The following is a 17,637-nucleotide window of genomic DNA, read 5'->3' as shown; positions in this document are numbered from 1 at the left end:
CTGAGTCCTAACCACTGGATCGCCATGAAATTCCTTCTATTTTCTTTCTTGAGTGCACTTCTTGGCAGAGAGGAAAATAGAAAGGCTAGGATCCAGGAAGGTTTCCCTGCCTGAGAACAAGATAATTAATCTAGGCCAGAGTCAGCAGCCAGTAGACTGAATTCCTGATGTCCCAGTTACTATTGCCGTCCAACCAACCATCCCAAGGCTCAAAGGCATCAACTGTTTTATTATACGCATAGATCCTATAGGTCAGGAATTTAGAGCAGAGATGGCCAGTGTCTGCTCCAAGATGTTGAGGACACAGCTAGGAAGACTCAAATGGGTGAGGGTGACTTGATGTCTGGGGTTTGGAATCATCAGGAAGCAGCTTCACTCCTATGATGGAAGCCTGGGCTGGGAAGGCTTGAAGGCTTGCTCACCTGGACCTGTCAACGGGAGGACCTGCACACAGAGGGCTTCCTCACAGCATGGCAGCTTCAGGACGCCTGGATTTCTTACAAAGTAGCCGAGGGCTCCAAAGGCAAGTATTGAGGGATGGGGCAGAAGCTGCACTGTCTTTTACCACCTGGCCTTTCACGTCCCATGATCACTCTTCTACCATTGTCTACTGGGCCAAGCAGTTGTTAGGTCTGACCAGATCCCAGGGGAAGGGGACCAAGAGCCACTTTTTGATGCTTGAAGGATAGTAAAAAATTTTACAGCCATTTCTGAAAACCACCACGCTGAGGATTGTCTCTTAAACCCTGTCCTTACCACCATTCAACATGACACTGTCACCCAACACCACTTGCCCAACCACCAGTCTCTGGAAGAAAGAGCAAGCAACTTCCCAGGAAGACTGGTAACACCTGGCGAGAAAGCCCAACCACAAGAAAGTCCCCCAAAGCAGGGAGAAGAGCCTAAGAAGGCCCCTGACACCAGCCTGGCTGGATCTCATTAATATCTTACTGAAATAACCTGTGTCACAGATATTTCCTAAGCATCTGCTTTGCTATGTTGCAACAAGGTACTGAGCCTCAAGACAGCAACTCCGAGGCGTTTTTGAGCTCACAGCTTATAATCCACTTAGAAAAGGTGTGGGTTTAAGAAGCTCTAGGGCCACAAGGTTATATTAATAGCATCAGGGCCTCCAAGAACAGAGGCCTCTGTACCATGAACTCCCTGACGCTTCCCAGAAATGTCTGGGTTTTCTCTGCTACTAATAATTTCACACACCACAGTCCATGATAAGACGGGCTTCCTAAGGACAACTTGGATGGGCGGCACCAAGGACAAGGGCCCAGTCTCTCCCCTTGGGTAAGAATCAGAGACAAAGACAGGGCTGGCTCCTTCTGTGTTACCCTTCTACATCCCCGTCCCCAGCCCTCACTCCACTTCCCCATCACCAGTCCTGGGACTCAAACTACACTCAGAGGAACTAGAGAAAGAAAATGCAAAAAAAAAAAAAAAAAACTAGATCAATAACCAAAAAAGCGACCCAAAGCAGCAGCCAAGAAATGCAACGACACAGCGGAAGAACAGGACAGCATCTCTCCTGGTCAGGGACCCAGAGGGGCAGACAGTGGGAGGAGTGATTGACAGGTAGGAGGAAAAGACACAGAGCAGCGAGTTCGAGAAACAAGGGACCCACCAGCCTCACCCCCAAAATCCCACAGAACCACCCGGGCAGGCTCCTCCTCGCACGAGACCTTTTATTACAACTGCACTCTGAGGGCTCAGGCACCACCCTGCCTCCGGCCCTGGAAGCGAGGCTGGTCTCCCTGGAGGACAGGACATGGGCTTTGCTGGGCTGCCCTCTTGCTCCGGGAGGAACATCTTTTCCTTCAGTGACGCTCTCTCCGAGGCCGGGCGATGCCCGGGGCCTTCCTCTCTGGGGACACCCAGGATCACACAGTCCACTTCAGGCACCTGCGGGCAGAGGAAGCCCTGGATGAGCAGAGGGTCCCTAGGCTGCTGGAGGGAGGAGGGGGAGGGTGTGGGCCAGGGGAGGCCCCTCTCACCTGGTCTCCTGGTGGGTGCCCAGACAGCGCACAGTGCAGTACCGGGCACCGCAGCTGACACAGGTGTAGGGGGAGGGGAAGCCACAGACAGCACAGAAGGGGCGCTGGGGCCGGGACGGGGGTCCTGCACAGGCCGTCAGGTAGTTAGGGCCCTCGGCCACACTCAGGTTCTGCAGAGACAAGGGGGCAGGGCCGGCTCTGACTGCTCCGCCCACATAGGGATCTCGCCAGGTGCATCCCTGCCCCGTGGGGTCCTCCCAGCCAGCTCCTCTCACCTGTTCCTCCAGCAAGGCCTGAAAGTTTTTTCGGAAGCGGAGTTTAAAATGATCACCTCGCGTTTTCTTCTTTTTCTTTCCTAGACATCAAGGGCAATGAGTTACTTGGCCCTCACCCAGGAAGACACCGGCTTCTCTGTCCCACTGTTCCCAATGCCCCCGTGTCCCTTCCCTGCCCAGGTGCCTGCCAGGTTCTAAGCCGGCCTCTGTCTACCATCCTTCCCCGCCTCCCACTTCTCCAACCCGAGCCTTCCTCCATCTCCACACTCCTGACACCTAAAGCTCCACATCAGAGCTGGAGGCGATCTTAAGGGCTCATCTCCCCTGGCTTCTTTATTCTACACACAGGAAAGGAAACTGAGGCAGAGACTGGGAGAGGGCTTGGGTAAAGGGACCCAGAGGAGCTCGCAGGCCATACATCCCCCAGCCCAACATCCTACACAACCCTGACCCAGCCAGGCTCTTCCCTCTTCCTGCAGCCTTGCCTCCCGGGCCTGCCCCACCACCACCACCCCACGGTGCCCCGTTCCTCCTCTACCCGCCTCACCAGTGTCTGTGTCGTCATCAAACTGAGGCAGCCGCTTGCCCAGCTGGGGGAGGCCCGCGTGGGGGTCGTCCTGGAAGTTGTCATTCTCCAAGGCCTCGAGCTGCCTGTTGATGCGGCGCTGCCGGGCTGCCCGGTCCAGCACCCGCCGCTGTCCAGGGTCCTGGGAGCGAACTAGATGGGACAGGGCCACAGGAGTTACGGGAGCAGAGAAGAGAGACGCTGGGCAGCCTCGGCTCTGGGCCGTGGGTGGAAGGAAGATGTCCAGGGGGTGGGAGCCACAGTTCTCTGATCTCACCCTAGTCCCCAAACCCTTGGCCCTTGGATCTCCTCCCAATATATCGCCCATTCTGGCTGCTTCCTTCTCAGCCACCTAAGACTGCTGTCTCAGTCATTCATGCCTGGTTTCCATCCTTTTGGCCCCATTCTTTCCTCCCAACCCCAGACCTGGGCAGTGAAATGTCTCCTAGAGACCTCTCATTGCTGGCAGAAACCACACAACTGTGCCGGTGACCACAGTGCACTCGGCTTTCCCAGGCGCCACCGGACCTTGATGCACTCAGCCTTTATGCACAGCAATCTCATTTCCCAGCTCAAAGAACAAGCCACCATGGAGAGATGCTTATCCATCAGCCCACGCTCAATCATACCTGCACGGGTACCCCCGTCTCCCTCCATTCCAAGTGGATGCACCCACAAGTCCCACGGCTAAAGCCAAATCCTTCACTCTGAGTTCAAGTCTTCCCCTCCCTTGCATCTTCAACCCCCACCTCCACCCCCCACTCAACTGGTACTTTCTCCTCCATAGGAAAACCTGCTGAATTCTCATGTGTTTAACTTCACAGCCACTCTGCTGTGAGAGCACAGTCCGTGTGACGTTTTATTTCCCTACCTCTCTTCCACTCCAAACTCACCCCAAGCAAACCAACTCTCACTCAACGGGAACCAGTCACACTCAGGACAGCTAATGTAATGGATAAATGGGTGTGAGTTCTGGCTGCTCCACCAGTCAGCTGTCTCAAGCTAGCAGAAGTTGGTTCATGAGGTTTAAGGAAAGAAGATGTCACCATAACATAAAAGTGCAAAGTGCAATAAATGCTACAGCAAGAATGACCTAAAGGAGCTCCCTGGTGCTCCAGTGGTTAGAACTCTATGCTTTCAGTGCTGTGGGCCCAGGTTTGATCCCAGGTTGGGGAACTAAGATCCTGGATGCTGCATGGTCTGGCCAAAAGAAGAAAACTCAGAAGAGCTAGCTAAGACAATTAACGAAGGTGGCTACATTAAACAATAGACTTTCAGTGTATACAAACTTAGCTTCTATTAGAAGAGGCCAGCCAGGACTTTCCTAGCTAGAGAGGAGAAGTCCATCCCTGACTTCAAAGCTTCAAAGGATAGGCTGGCTCTCTTGTTAGGGGCTCAAGTGGCTGATAACTTTAAGTTGAGGACAGTGCTCATTTACCAGTCTGAGAATTCTAGGCCCTTAAGAATTAGGCTAGATCTACTCTGCCCTTGCTCTATAAACGGAACAGCAAAGCCTGGATGACAGCACATTTGTTTATAACATAGTTGACTGAATATTTGAAGCCCACTGTTGATACCTACTTCTCAGGAGAAAAGATGCCTTTCAATGTACCCAGGCACTCAAGAGCTCCAATGGAGATGTACAGCAAAATCAATGTTGTTTTCATGCCACAATACTATTCTCCAGCCCACAAACCAAGGAGTAACTTTGATTTTCAAGTCTTATTATTTAAGACATGTATTTCATAAGGCTGTTGCTACCATAGATAATGATTCCTCTGACGGAGCTGGGCGTAGTCCATGGAAAACTTCCTGGAAAGGATTCAGAATTCTAGATGTCATGAAGAACATTTGTGATTCATGGGAGAGGGAAAAAATATCAACACGAACCAGAGTTTGGAAGAAGCCGATTCAACCCTCGAGGATGACTTAGGAAGTAACTGCAGACGTGGTAGAAATAGTGAGAGAACTAGAATTAGAAGAGGAGATGGGACTGAATTGAGTCCCTGAAGATGGGACTGAATTGCTGCAATCTTGTGATACAATTTTCATGGATGAGTCAAGAAAGCGGTGCTTAAGATGGAAACCACACGTGGTGAAGATGTTGTAAAGATTGTTGAAACGACAACAAATGATTCAGAACATTACATAACTTTGTTGATGTAAAACCCTGGCAGCGGTAGGGTTTGAGAGGATGAACTCCAATTTTGGAAGAAGTTCTACTCTGGATAAAACGCAATCAAGCAGTATTGCAGGCTACTGAAAAATCCTTCATGAAAGAAGAGTCAACTGACGTGGCAAACGTCACTGCTGCCTTATTTTAAGCAATCGCAACAGCCCCCCAGCCTTCAGCAACCACACCCTGATCAGTCAGCAGCCAGCCACACTGAGGCAAAACCCTCCAACAGCAAAAGTGAAAGTGAGTGAAGTCGCTCAGTCCTGTCCAACTCTTTGTGACCCCATGGACTGCAGCCTACCAAGCTCCTCCATCCGTGGGATTTTCCAGGCAAGAGTACTGGAGTGGATTGCCATTTCCTTCTCCAGAGGATCTTCCCAACCCAGGGATTGAACCTGGGTCTCCTGCATTGTAGGCAGACGCTTTACCGTCTGAGCCACAAGGGAAGTCCAACAGCAAAAAAGGTTACAATGTGCTGAAGGCTTAGATGATGGCTAGCGCTTTTTAGCAAAAAGTATTTTTAAATTAAAGCATACACAGGGACTTACCTGGTAGGCCAGTGGCTAAGACTGTTCTTAGAATGCACGGGACCCTGGGTTTGAACCCTGGTCAGGGAACTATTAATAGATCCCACATGCCACAAGTAAAAAATAAAAGAAAGATCTCACATGCCACAACAAAGACCCAATATAGCCAAATAAATTTCAAAACAAATTTTTTAATAAAGCATATATATTGTTTTAAGACATAATGCTATTGCACACTTAATTGACTATAGTGTAAACATAATTTTTATATGCAACGGGAAATCGAAAAATTGGTGTGACTCAACTTTATTGTGATACTCACTTAATCACGGTGGTCGAGAATCAAGCCTGCATATCTGAGGTCTGACTGTACTAATCTCTCTGCATAAAGGGAATCCTTTAATCTTTACATCAACCTTATGAGACAGCTATCACTATCATCTCCAGTTTACTGGAGTTCAGAGATTAAGAAACCTGTCCAAAGTTCACACAGCTAATAAGCAGCTCCTGGGTCAGAACTCAAACCCAGAACTGCCCAGCATCAAAAAAAATCTTCTTGATCACTGCACTATACTGCCTCCCTTCCTAGTACCAGGCGGTGCCCTGGGTTCTGGGAAGACAACCAGAGTTTAACATCAGGTGGGGGACATAAATGATCACACCAACAAGCACAGTACAGGAAGTATATGCTAGGACGGGGAAGTGCAAAGTACTAGAAACACATGACAGAAACACATGGCCTGTTCTTGGGGTGTGTGTTGGTCACTCTCCTGTCTGACTCTGCGACCCTATGGACTATAGCCCACCAAGTTCCTCTGTCCATGGAATTCTCCAGGCAGAGATACTGGAGTGGGTTGCCATTTCCTTCTCCAGGGCATCTTCCCAACCCAGGGATTGAACCCGAGTCTCCTGCATTCCAGACAGATTCTTCACCGTCTGAGCCACCAGGTCTTGGGGTAGTCAGAAAGATTTTCCAGGGGAAAGTAAGCCTAGGTTGAGGCCTGACTGATGGACAGCAGTTAGCCTGGTTGGAGGAGGGGAATGTGTCTTAGACTTTGGTACCAGCATGAGAGAAGGCCTGGATGAAAGACTGCAGTGTCTTCAGTACATTTTTTAAAGTTCTATATGGCTGGTATTATAAAGTATGTAGGCAGGGGATATGAAGTCAGTGAAGTCGTTCAGTCGTGTCTGACTCTTTGCGACCCCATGGACTGTAGCCCACCAGGCTCCTCCGTCCATGGGATTCTCCAGGCAAGAATACTGGAGTGGGTTGCCATTTCCTTCTCCATGGGATCTTCCCAACCCAGGGATTGAACCCAGGTCTCCAGCACTGCAGGCAGACACTTTAACCTCTGAGCCACCAGGGAATCCCTTCAATGAAGTCAGGCAGACCATTAAGAATATTACCTTTAAGTGTCTGTATGAATTTGGATTGGGGAATCACATTTTATTTTTTGGCTGCACTGCAAGGCTTGTGGCATCTTAGTTTCCCAACCAAGGATTGAACCCAGGCCTTGGCAGTGAAAGGTCCTTAGGGTCCATTCCACTAGACCACCAGGGAATTTCCTGGGCTTGGATTATGGTGAGGGTGACAGAGTTCCAGTGAGGGGTTTTAAGAGGACATGACTGGATTTATTACAAGTCAATCTGGTAGATTGCTCCCACCCTCACCACTTTTTATCTGGATTACTCAATAGCTTCCTAACTGGCCTTCCAATCTCTGGACCTGTGCTACATAATAAAGCAGCCACTAGTCACATGAGGTTATTTTAGTTTAGATGTAGATTAATTAAGATGTAATTCATTAAAATGCATGCAATTTTAAATTAAGTTCCTCAGTCTAACCAACCACATTTCAAGTGCTCGACAGTCACAGGCGGCTATTGGCTGCCCTACTGAATAGTGCTGATTAAAAACATTCCCATCATCCCAGAAATTTCTACCGGACAGCGTGGCTATAGCCCCTCCAATCCACCCTTTGCACTTAAGTCCTCTTCTAAGAGATAAATTTGTTTGCGTCAACCCCCTGCGTTAAAAGCCGTTGAAGGTTCTTCACTGCCCTCTGCATAGAGTTTAAACTCGTCAGCAGTGTTTAAAATGCCTTTCAAGGGGACCTTTCCCTTGTCCTCCAGCCTCTCTCTCCTCCACAAGCCCTGGAACTGTGAACTTGATTTCCTAAGCGATCTACGTTTTCTTGCTCTCCTACCTTGGCGCGTGCAATTACCGCTGCAGGGAAGGAGCCCCCACGCACCTGCACGAAGCGAAACCGTAACTTTCAAGACAGTCCAAGCGTTTTCTTTCCCTCCAAGCCTTCCCTATCCTCTCCTTCCCAGAAGTTGGGCTGGATGCCACTCCTCCCTGAGTCCAGGAGCTTTGCATCCCTCTACCATAGCACGTATCACTCTGAAACGCAATGGTAGATCTCCGTGCCGGCCCCGCTCCCGGAAAGCAGCTCTTGGATGCAAAAGATCTTTCTTCTTTCTTCATCCCCAGCGCCCGGTTTGCAGCAGGCATGAATAAAACGTGAACAGAAGCGAGCTGCCCCGGGTTTAGGGGACTGTCAGTACCCAAGCGCCGGGGGAGGGATTTGAGACTAATAACTGGGTGAGGGAATCCTCGGCCAGGTTCGAATCTGACAGGAAGAGAGTGGGCCAACAGCCAGAAGCTCACTTACCCGAAGTTTTCTTCTCCACCATTTCCACAACACAGCTGCAAGATGGACCTACTGAGCACGCGTGCTAAATCACGTGCCGTGGGTCGGGGCATCATGACTTCCGGCGACGAGTGCTCCTGCGCGTGCGCGGAGTCAGCCCACAGGTTTTTGACTAATTACGCGGTGTTCCCTTGGAGACCAGAAAGCTTTCCGCCATATTTTTTACGGGCAAAACTACTTCCGGCCTCGGTGCAGCTGTGTTATTTCGGAACCCCCGAAATGGGTCATTTTAAAGAGACGGTGCCAGCGATCTTTCAAGAAACGTCATTTTCCTTTGGCCCTTCCGAACGTAGAATCATCACAGAGGCAGCCCCTGGAGCCCCTCCCCCGGGCCGTGGAGATGATGGGCCATAGTAGCGACAGAAAATGGGCAGGCTTAAGTGGGAAGTCCCAGAGGATCCTCTGCCAAAACCTCAACCCCCAGCCCTCCGGAGACTGCAGCCTCCTTGGCCTCCTCCGTCCCTGCCGCCGTCCCCTTTCGGCGCGGCCCCACTGCCTAGCTCTCCCGGTCTTCCGCCCGGCTGCTCCAGGCTGGGCTGTGGCAAAGACCCGCCTCCGGGTCCTCCTGGACCCTCAAGGGGTCACTTCCCCTCTCCGCGTTTCAGTTTCCTCAAGTGTTAGGCTGGCAGGGGGCCGGGCTGGCTCTAAAAGAACCTCGGCTCGGGATCGCCAGCCGCACTCCCTGCCCTTCCCCCGCCTCCGGGCCGGGCGCCCCCTCCGCTCGTACAGCTCTGCCGGCGGCCTGGGACAATCCTCGCCTTGTCTAGGGCTCCGGCATCTGGAGTTTTCTGTAACCTCCGGCTACGCCTTTTTTTTTTCACCCCCAGGGCGGAGCCCCAACCGGGCTCCTCCTAGCTGCTGGCCGTACAGTAGCCCCGGTCCTTTTTCTAGAGCCCCTCTCCCGAGTTGGGATCCAAGGCAGACAGCCAGAGCCGGATGCGGGCCTGTGTGCAGCTCGGCCCGCTCTCCGCCATGGCCTCGGGCCCGGGACTCCGGCCCCTGCTACTACTGCTGCTACTGCTGTCGCCGTCTCCTGCCGCCTCGGCCTCAGATCGACCCCGGGGCAGCGATCCCGTCAACCCAGGTGAGAACCCCAGGAGGGACGACCGGCGCTGGGCTGACGTGTCTGCGGGCTTGGGCCGGGGAGGGGGATCTAGGCTGGCCTCTCCCTCGGTCAGCGGGCTCCCTAGGGCTGAATCACACGATGCCTCGCCCAGAACTGGGGTGTCCAGCCACCCCTCCGCTCCACTTCGCGCGCTGACCGCGAATTTCTGAGTGTTACTAGCATTCCGCTCTCACTGGGGTTAACGTTTCCCTGGGTTAGAATAATTTAAGAAGGGATAAGGGAAAAGAGGGTATGCTTCCCTGGTGACTCAGACGATGAAGAATCCGCCTGCAGTGGGGGAGACCTGGGTTCGATCTCTGGGTCGGGAAGATCCCCTGGAGAAGGGAATGGCAACACACTCCAGTATTCTGGCCTGGAGAATTCCATGGACAGGGGAGCCTGGTGGGCCACAGTCCATGGGGCCGCGAAGAGCCAGACACCACTGAGCGACTAACACACAGGGTCAGGAGCAGCGTTGGGGGGGGGAGTGGGGGGAGGGGAGGTGGTCGGTGATCTGGGTACATGGGGCAGCAAGCTGGGTGCTGAGTCCCGTCTGGTGACAGAAAAGCTGCTGGTGATCACCGTGGCCACCGCGGAGACAGAGGGATACCGGCGTTTCCTGCAGTCAGCGGAGTTTTTCAACTACACTGTGCGGGTGAGGAGAGGAACACCCTCCTGGGCCCCTCGAAGGGGTCGGGGTGGCGTCTAGGCCCCCACCCAGAGTGGGCCAAGGGCTGGATGCCTGGGACCCTCCGGTGAGCCTGGTAAGGGCGATGAGCCCACCTGGCCACCTGAGACCCTCCCTGGCATTCTGGGTCTTCTCCACAGACCCTGGGCCTGGGAGAGGAGTGGCGAGGCGGTGATGTCGCCCGAACGGTCGGTGGAGGACAGAAAGTCAGGTGGCTCAAGAAGGAAATGGAGAAATACGCAGAGAGGGAAGATATGGTCATCATGTTTGTGGACAGGTAGGGCGGGGGGGCGGACAGAAGGGGAGAGGATAGGGAGAGTCCTAGTGGCCGTCCTCCTCATCGTCCCCTGCCTCCCTCAGCTACGATGTGGTTCTGGCTGGCAGCCCCTCGGAGCTGCTGAAGGAGTTCGTCCAGAGTGGCAGCCGCCTGCTCTTCTCCGCAGAGAGCTTCTGCTGGCCTGAGTGGGGCTTGGCAGAGCAGTACCCTGAGGTGGGCACAGGGAAGCGCTTCCTCAACTCTGGTGGTGAGTGGCCGAGGGTCCGGCAGTGGTGGGGAATGGAGTGTCCCAGGTGCTTGAGGGCGGGCGAGGGAGTGGGGACCGGCCCTGGGACACTGGGGAGTCTGGGAGTCAGCGCATCCTCTCGCCCTGCCAGGATTCATCGGCTTCGCCCCCGCCATCCACCAAATCGTCCGCCAGTGGAAGTACAGAGATGACGATGACGATCAGCTCTTCTACACTCGGCTTTACCTGGACCCAGGCCTGAGGGTAGGGAGAGGCCGAGGAGGCCCCATCCCCGCAGCTCTGGGGGGTGGCAGGCCCTAAGGAACGGGCTCAAGAGGCTTTCAGAAAGACACAGAGAGGAAAGAGTTGGAAGAGATGTCTCAGCCCCTCTTTAATTCACTGCCCCTACCTCATCCCATCCAGGAGAAACTCGGCCTTAGTCTGGATCATAAATCGCGGATCTTTCAGAACCTCAACGGGGCTTTAGGTGAGGAGACAGCAATGAGAAAAGGGACGATGAGAGAGGCTGTTAGGGGTCCTGAATGTGGGCGGGGCTCCTGGTAGATCAGGGGTGAACTTCAGCTCACTTCTGTGTTAACTTCAGCAAACGTCCGAATGGCCCACAGAGTAAGGTGCACTCTGCTACCAGGAATAGCAGCAGCCCCTGTTGTACACGTCCATTGCTACGTGCCAGGCTCTGGGTCAGGGTTTTCCTTCTTGAATTTCATTGAACATAACAATCCTATGAAAGGCGGTCTGTGATTACCCACTGGTTACATATGGGGAAACCACCTCCCTGTGGGGCCAGAGACTTCCCCAGGGGGCACAGGTAGTAAGTGATGGGGCTCCCCAAGTGGCAGCAGCCTGGCCAGTGCCCTCAGAGAGAGACGTTATCCCATCCCTGCCCCATGGACCACGGTCCTTCCTCCTCTGGAACACCTGGGTACCTCCCCCCACCACCACCACCACCTCCACTGTATTTAGAAGCACCTGCTGATTGGCAGTTTCTAGAGTAAGGGAGTCTAAAGCCTGGACTTTCTTCCCCAGATGAGGTGGTTTTAAAGTTTGGTCGGAATCGAGTGCGTATCCGGAATGTGGCCTACGACACGCTTCCTGTTGTAGTCCATGGGAACGGTCCCACGAAGGTGCTCCAATCGCTTCTCCCCTCAGCCCAGCCCCTGCCCCAGTCAGTCCTGATCCCACAGCCCCCCAGTTTCCTCCAGCCCTTCTGAGCCGTGAGACCTCCCCGGCCCCAGAAGCGCAGGAGCTGGAAGAGGTTCTCTGTGCCCACGCTCCCCCTGCCCTTCTCCGGTCCCTGCCCCCACCTCCCTCACCCCTGGCCCCGCCTCAGCCTCTCACCGCCTCTCCCAACAGCTCCAGCTGAATTACCTGGGAAACTACGTCCCCAACGGCTGGACTCCTGAAGGAGGCTGTGGCTTCTGTAACCAGGACCGGAGGCCACTCCCGGGGGGGCAGGTGAGGAGGGGGTGCCAGGGTGGGTGGGAGAGTGCTCTGAAGCAGAGGGTACCAGGAGGGTGCTGGGCAGTAGGGGTGGAGGCAAAGCCCCTGGAGCTCCCCCCGCCCCCCCACCCTCCACTAAACTTGGCAGGGTGTGGAGGACAAACTGGGTAGGGGAGCTGGGCTTTCCTCTGAGACCTGTCACGTTGTCGAATCTTCCAGCCTCCCCCCCGGGTGCTTCTGGCTGTGTTTGTGGAACAACCTACCCCGTTCCTGCCCCGCTTCCTCCAGCGGCTGCTGCTCCTGGACTACCCCCCCGACAGGGTCACACTCTTCCTGCACAACAACGTGAGACACCCCGACTGCCAGCCTCTCCCTCCCAAGGGACCTCCCCACCCCTGCTGCCCAGATCAGACTTCTCCCCACAGCCCGGACTCCTTCCTGCCGCCTTTCCTCCTGCAGGAAGTGTTCCTCCTGCCCCGTCCTGTCCCTTAGATGCCACCTTTCTGCCCTCTCGGCGTCCCCACTCCAATCTCTTCTCCCCGCACCTCCAGGAGGTGTACCACGAGCCCCACATCGATGACTCCTGGCCCCAGCTCCAGGACCACTTCTCTGCTGTGAAGCTGGTGGGGCCCGAGGAAGCCCTGACCCCAGGAGAGGCCAGGGACATGGCCATGTGAGTGAGCCTCGGGCGGGGCGCCTGCACCGTTCCCACCCTTCCCCTGCTCCCCACGGTCTTTTTTTCCTCCCTCCTGACTTCCAGCTGGTCAGCTTCCTTCTACTCCCTTGCCCTCTCCTCTTCTCCGCGGGTTGCGGGTCAAGGGAGTTCCACCCCCTACCCAGCCCCTGCCCACCCCCCACCTGCTCCTGTTCATCTGTGTTTTGGTCTGTCCCCTCCAGGGACATCTGCCGGCAGGACCCCAAGTGTGAATTCTACTTCAGCCTGGACGCTGACACCGTCATCACCAACCTGCAGACCCTGCGAATCCTCATTGAAGCGAACAGGTCTCTCTCACCGGGCTTAGCCAGAGGGCCCCCAGATTAGTCCCCAGGGAACCCCTCACTTCCCGCTCTGGCCATGGGGCTTGCCTCCTCCCTGCCCTCACCTGCGCTTGTCCACAGGAGGGTCATAGCGCCTATGCTGTCTCGCCATGGGAAGCTGTGGTCTAACTTCTGGGGGGCCCTGAGCCCCGACGAGTACTACGCGCGCTCGGAGGACTATGTGGAGCTGGTGCAGAGGAAGCGAGTGTGAGTCTTGCAGCCTCCCCCACCCCAGGAGCCCTCCCAGACCCCTCCATCCTGCCCCAAAGGCCCGAACGCGGGGGCCCCGTGTGGCCACCACGAAGGCATGCTGGGTTGTGGGGTAGTTAAGGACTGACGGTGGAGCCGGGTGTGAGAGGGTTGTGACCAGCAGGGCTTCCCTGGGGAAGCAAGAGGGACCTCGCAGCTCTCAGCTGCCGAGGGAAGGGGCTCCAGGGGTGAACTGGGCAGGACGGGGGGGCGGCCAGGGGGCCGCCCGCAGGGGGCACCCACCTAGCTGACCCCTGTGTGGGCCTCCAGGGGCGTGTGGAACGTGCCCTACATATCCCAGGCCTACGTGATCCGCGGGGAGACCCTGAGGACGGAGCTACCTCAGCGGGAGGTGTTCTCGGGCAGCGACACCGACCCAGACATGGCCTTCTGTAAGAGCCTGCGGGACAAGGTGAGGGGGCCTGGGGCTCCTGGTGGGGGCGCTGGGGGGCAGCACGCTGGCTCCCCATCCCCCTCCTTACACCCTCTGCCCACTGCCAGGGCATCTTCCTCCACCTCAACAATCAGCACGAATTTGGTCGCCTCCTGGCCACCTCCCGGTATGACACCGACCACCTGCACCCTGACCTCTGGCAGATCTTCGACAACCCCCTGGTGAGTCGGCGGCCCCTGGCTCAGATGGTGCGGGCCTTCCCTGAAGGGGAATGCCACGCCCCGGCCCCATCACACGTGTGTGCGCACTGGGCGGGGTCGCCTGCCGCCTGGGCAGGGGTCCTCCCGGGTGGGAGCAAGCGGTGTGAAGAGGGCAGAGGTCAAGGTGCTCCCCTCCAATCTCCCCTAGGACTGGAGGGAGCAGTATATTCACGAGAACTACAGTCGGGCCCTGGAAGGGGAGGGGCTCGTGGAACAGGTGAGCCCCGCTCAGGACCTCGGCCCAAGGGGATGGCCGCTGCCCCTGGGGCCCACCACCTGGATGAGGGGTTCTCCCAGGGTCCTTGCACAGGTGCCTGTGGGTTTTCTGCTCAGGCAAGACGAAGGCAAAGGCTGAGCTGATAGGCATGCAGCCCCCAGCCCAGCATTCACCCCAGTGGTCCTCCCTTGTCCGTTGGGTGTGTTGGTGTATGGGTGAAATGACATTTTTTAAAACGAGGTTGAAAACCACTGTCCCAGAACCCAGGGCTCCAGGAACCGTGCTGTCTGTGCCGAGTTCTGAGCGCTGCTCTCACCTTCTCTGGCCGCGTCGGTCCCCTTCCTGACTCCCCCGACCAGCCCATCCCCACGCTCGGCTGCCCATCCCTCCACATTCTCTCCTGTCCTGGCTTACCTTTCTGCTCCCTGCTTTCTGTCTCCTCCCGCTGGCTGCCTGTCCCCTCCCGGGGCACCACCCAGCCCTGTTTTCTTCTTCCCCTGCCCCGTCCTGACTCAGCCCTGCCCAGACGTGTACTGGTTCCCTCTCTTGTCTGAGCAAATGTGCGATGAGCTGGTGGAGGAAATGGAACACTACGGCCAGTGGTCAGGAGGCCGGCATGAGGTGAGGGCCCTGGACTGCGGAGGAGGGGGCCCCCAGGAGGAGGGAGGGGGCATTTCCCTGACTGAGGGAAAATGGAATCTGGAGAGTGGGAACAGAGAGGGGGTCCCCGAGCAGGAAAAGGCAGCCAGGGGGCACCTCTGTATTCTTTCATTCCACCGTGCATTCAAGAAATACTCCCTGGGCAGGTCCTTAGACACCAGCCCCTGACCTGGACGTGCAGGTGGAGCTCTGCCCTCCACAGCCCCACCTGCCGTCAGTAGCAGCAGGGAGCTAGCTTCTGAAGTCTGTGATGGACAGCCTGGGTGCTGCGGGAGTCACAGGTGGGAACCTTGACCCAGATGCGGGGGGACCGAGGGCTTCACAGAAGAGGTGACATCTTCGCTGAGACTTAGAGGAAGGAGGTGTGAGTCAGCTAAGACGTGCTGGAGACTTCCAGAAGGAGGGAGCGCAGACTTCAGGGCCTGGGAGCAAGAGGAGGAGAGGTTGGCACCACCGCATCAGCTGTGCACCCACAGGACTCTAGGCTGGCGGGAGGCTACGAGAACGTGCCCACTGTGGACATCCACATGAAACAGGTGGGCTACGAGGACCAGTGGCTACAGCTCCTGAGGACGTACGTGGGGCCCATGACCGAGAGCCTGTTCCCCGGCTACCACACCAAGGTGGGCCACTGCACGCCGCCCCTGCTCCCTCCTCCGCCTTCCCACACCTGTGCTGGCTAGACGGCTCCACACGATGCCTTTTGGCCTGCGAAACATTTAAATCGGCCCCATAGAGTGAGATCCGGGCTCCCCTGGTGGCTCAGATGGTAAAGAAGCCGCTTGTGATGCAGGAGACTTGGGTGGATCCCTGGGTCGGGAAGATCCCCTGGAGGCGGGCACGGCAGCCCACTCCAGTGTTCTTGTCTGGAGAATCCCATGGACAGAGGAGCCTGGCAGGCTGCAGTCCATGGGGTCGCAAAGAGTCAAACACACAGAGTGAGACCTTGCAGGAGGGCAGCTCTGGGGGAGCAGCCCACGGGAAGCAGTGAGAACCCTCCCGGCCATCCCCCCAGCCTCTCCTCCCCTGTGCCCGCAGACCCGGGCGGTGATGAACTTCGTGGTCCGCTACCGACCAGATGAGCAGCCCTCTCTGCGGCCGCATCACGACTCATCCACCTTCACCCTCAATGTCGCCCTCAACCACAAGGGCCTGGATTATGAGGTGAGTCCCTACTGCCCTCCACTCAGGGTGCCCCCGGGCCCCTCCACACACAGAGACACACACGCACACCCCTCCCCCAGGCCCTGTGTCCAGCCCCCTCACAGGCACGGTCACCTCCCTGCCCCTTGTCTGCCCTCGTCACGTCTCCCAGTGACCTCTGGGGTCATGTTCTGGACCCCTTCTGGGCTGGCTACCCGCTGTGTCCTGTGTCTCCCGTCTGCCGATGCCCACCCCTCTTGTCCCCTCCCTCCCTGATGCCCGGTTTGGCCTCTCTCGCCTCAGGGCAGCTCACCACCCAGTCCCCACGTCCACGCACTCTCCAGCCCCTTCCCCTCTCGTCTCTCCAGGGAGGTGGATGCCGCTTCCTGCGCTACGACTGTGTGATCTCGTCCCCCAGGAAGGGCTGGGGGCTCCTGCACCCGGGCCGTCTCACCCACTACCATGAGGGGCTGCCCACCACTCGGGGCACCCGCTACATCATGGTGTCCTTTGTCGACCCCTGACACTCAGCCACTCTGCCCAGCCTTCTGTGCCATCGTGCCTTCCCGCACCCTGCCTCCTGGGGCGGGGTGGGTGTGGACTCCTCGCCTCCTGGGTATATGGGGTCTGTGTGCCTGGGACTGAATGTGTCGCCTCGCTGCCCACAACATGGCCCTCAGGAAGCTCAGGGAGCCCCCTGTCCTGTTCCCCGGTCCCCAAGGGCTCATGGGGACAGGACCTCTGGGGGTTCGCTACATGATAAATTATTGTTTCTCAGTCTCCCTCTCAATAAAGGAGGGTTTGTAATTCTTGAGCCCATTTATTGTTTCATTACCTGTGGACCCCTTGTCCATCCCACCACCCAGGGCAGAGGGGACACCGAGGGTGACCCCAAAGGAGAACTGAAAAGGAGAAATGACAGAAACATGATATTAGAGCAGAGTGGGAATCTAGAAGCTTCCTTGTCATTCCAGAGCTCGGGAGGGGTGTGTTGGAGGCCAGACCCAGAGAAGGACTTCCCCTGTCAGCATGAGACGAGAGGCCCCCACTCCCGCACAGCCCCCAAACTGTCGTCCCCTATTCTCTCCTCACCTGATGGCATCTTCTCCCATGCAGAAAGGATGAGAGGCACAGCCCTGAGCTAGGGTCCAGGGATAGTGCTGGGACACGCATTGTAGGAGGGAAGACAGGGTGGAAACTTATTGAGAGTGCTTGGACCTCAGCTTTTAGTCACATGGAATCAGGAGAGGGGAATCTGGAGGGTGAACCCAAGAAAGCTTCCTGGAAGAAGGGGAAGGGAAGCAGCCTTGAAAAAAAAAGACCTCCTAGAGCTGGTTTTGCCTCTAGTCTCAAGGGGACTATCCAAGGCTTGCAGAGACCCCTGGAGGTACCCTGAGGACTGCAGAGCAGGCCCCTTTAGCCTGGTCCTCCCCAGCCTTGCACCAGCTGCCTTCCTGTGTTGATCTCCCAATGTTCCCTGGCAGACGCCTTTTAAAAATCAAGCACCTGTCCTAGGATATTTCTAGCTTCTAACAGTCCACTTGCATCCACAGCTAAATTGTCCTTCCTTCCTCCTACCCAGATTCCCAGGAAAACTTCATCCATGAAACCATCCTTCCATCCTTCCTGGCCCCCTGGGTGGGTCACCTTCCCACGTGGA

General features: G+C 56.2%; 2 protein-coding genes and 1 non-coding gene across 3 annotated transcripts; 1 reads left to right on the top strand and 2 right to left on the bottom strand.

Annotated features, from left to right (window-relative positions):
• Positions 1 to 1,698: 1,698 nt before the first annotated feature.
• ZNHIT1 (zinc finger HIT-type containing 1) lies at positions 1,699 to 8,301 on the bottom strand. Its single transcript, XM_068969114.1, has 5 exons — positions 8,221 to 8,301; positions 2,826 to 2,996; positions 2,279 to 2,358; positions 2,004 to 2,173; positions 1,699 to 1,911 (listed from the first exon to the last, which is right to left on the bottom strand). The coding sequence occupies exons 1-5, from the start codon at positions 8,240 to 8,242 to the stop codon at positions 1,890 to 1,892; spliced, it is 465 nt and encodes a 154-aa protein (XP_068825215.1). The 5' UTR covers positions 8,243 to 8,301; the 3' UTR covers positions 1,699 to 1,889.
• Positions 5,394 to 5,465, bottom strand: TRNAC-ACA (transfer RNA cysteine (anticodon ACA)). Its single transcript has one exon. It is a non-coding gene; the product is annotated as a tRNA-Cys (tRNA).
• Positions 8,302 to 8,900: 599 nt separating the features above from the next.
• Positions 8,901 to 16,736, top strand: PLOD3 (procollagen-lysine,2-oxoglutarate 5-dioxygenase 3). The gene is made up of 19 exons (XM_068966987.1): positions 8,901 to 9,343; positions 9,928 to 10,019; positions 10,193 to 10,329; positions 10,413 to 10,576; positions 10,707 to 10,819; positions 10,979 to 11,042; positions 11,603 to 11,700; positions 11,930 to 12,031; positions 12,236 to 12,361; positions 12,568 to 12,689; positions 12,914 to 13,018; positions 13,136 to 13,261; positions 13,574 to 13,715; positions 13,805 to 13,918; positions 14,106 to 14,174; positions 14,691 to 14,795; positions 15,311 to 15,457; positions 15,873 to 15,998; positions 16,346 to 16,736. The coding sequence occupies exons 1-19, from the start codon at positions 9,196 to 9,198 to the stop codon at positions 16,499 to 16,501; spliced, it is 2,256 nt and encodes a 751-aa protein (XP_068823088.1). The 5' UTR covers positions 8,901 to 9,195; the 3' UTR covers positions 16,502 to 16,736.
• Positions 16,737 to 17,637: the final 901 nt, after the last annotated feature.

The sequence above is a fragment of the Capricornis sumatraensis genome, chromosome 3, assembly GCF_032405125.1.
Source record: "Capricornis sumatraensis isolate serow.1 chromosome 3, serow.2, whole genome shotgun sequence".
In the NCBI taxonomy this organism is placed as follows: domain Eukaryota; kingdom Metazoa; phylum Chordata; class Mammalia; order Artiodactyla; family Bovidae; genus Capricornis; species Capricornis sumatraensis.
The sequence above is the reverse complement of the archived record's forward strand: the minus strand, read 5'-3'. Positions and strand labels throughout refer to the sequence as shown.

What these genes read in the sequence shown, in the direction of transcription:
- ZNHIT1 (XM_068969114.1), bottom strand. Translation starts at nt 8,242, where the DNA reads ATGGTGGAGAAGAAAACTTCGG. An exon ending in GGTGGAGAAGAAAACTTCGG is followed by an intron (nt 2,997 to 8,220) that starts GTAAGTGAGCTT and finishes TGTCCCATCTAG; the next exon opens with TTCGCTCCCAGGACCCTGGA. An exon ending in GGCACCCACCAGGAGACCAG is followed by an intron (nt 1,912 to 2,003) that starts GTGAGAGGGGCC and finishes CTCTGCCCGCAG; the next exon opens with GTGCCTGAAGTGGACTGTGT.
- PLOD3 (XM_068966987.1), top strand. Translation starts at nt 9,196, where the DNA reads ATGCGGGCCTGTGTGCAGCTCGGCCCGCTCTCCGCCATGGCCTCGGGC. An exon ending in TTTTCAACTACACTGTGCGG is followed by an intron (nt 10,020 to 10,192) that starts GTGAGGAGAGGA and finishes TCTTCTCCACAG; the next exon opens with ACCCTGGGCCTGGGAGAGGA. An exon ending in GGCCACTCCCGGGGGGGCAG is followed by an intron (nt 12,032 to 12,235) that starts GTGAGGAGGGGG and finishes CGAATCTTCCAG; the next exon opens with CCTCCCCCCCGGGTGCTTCT.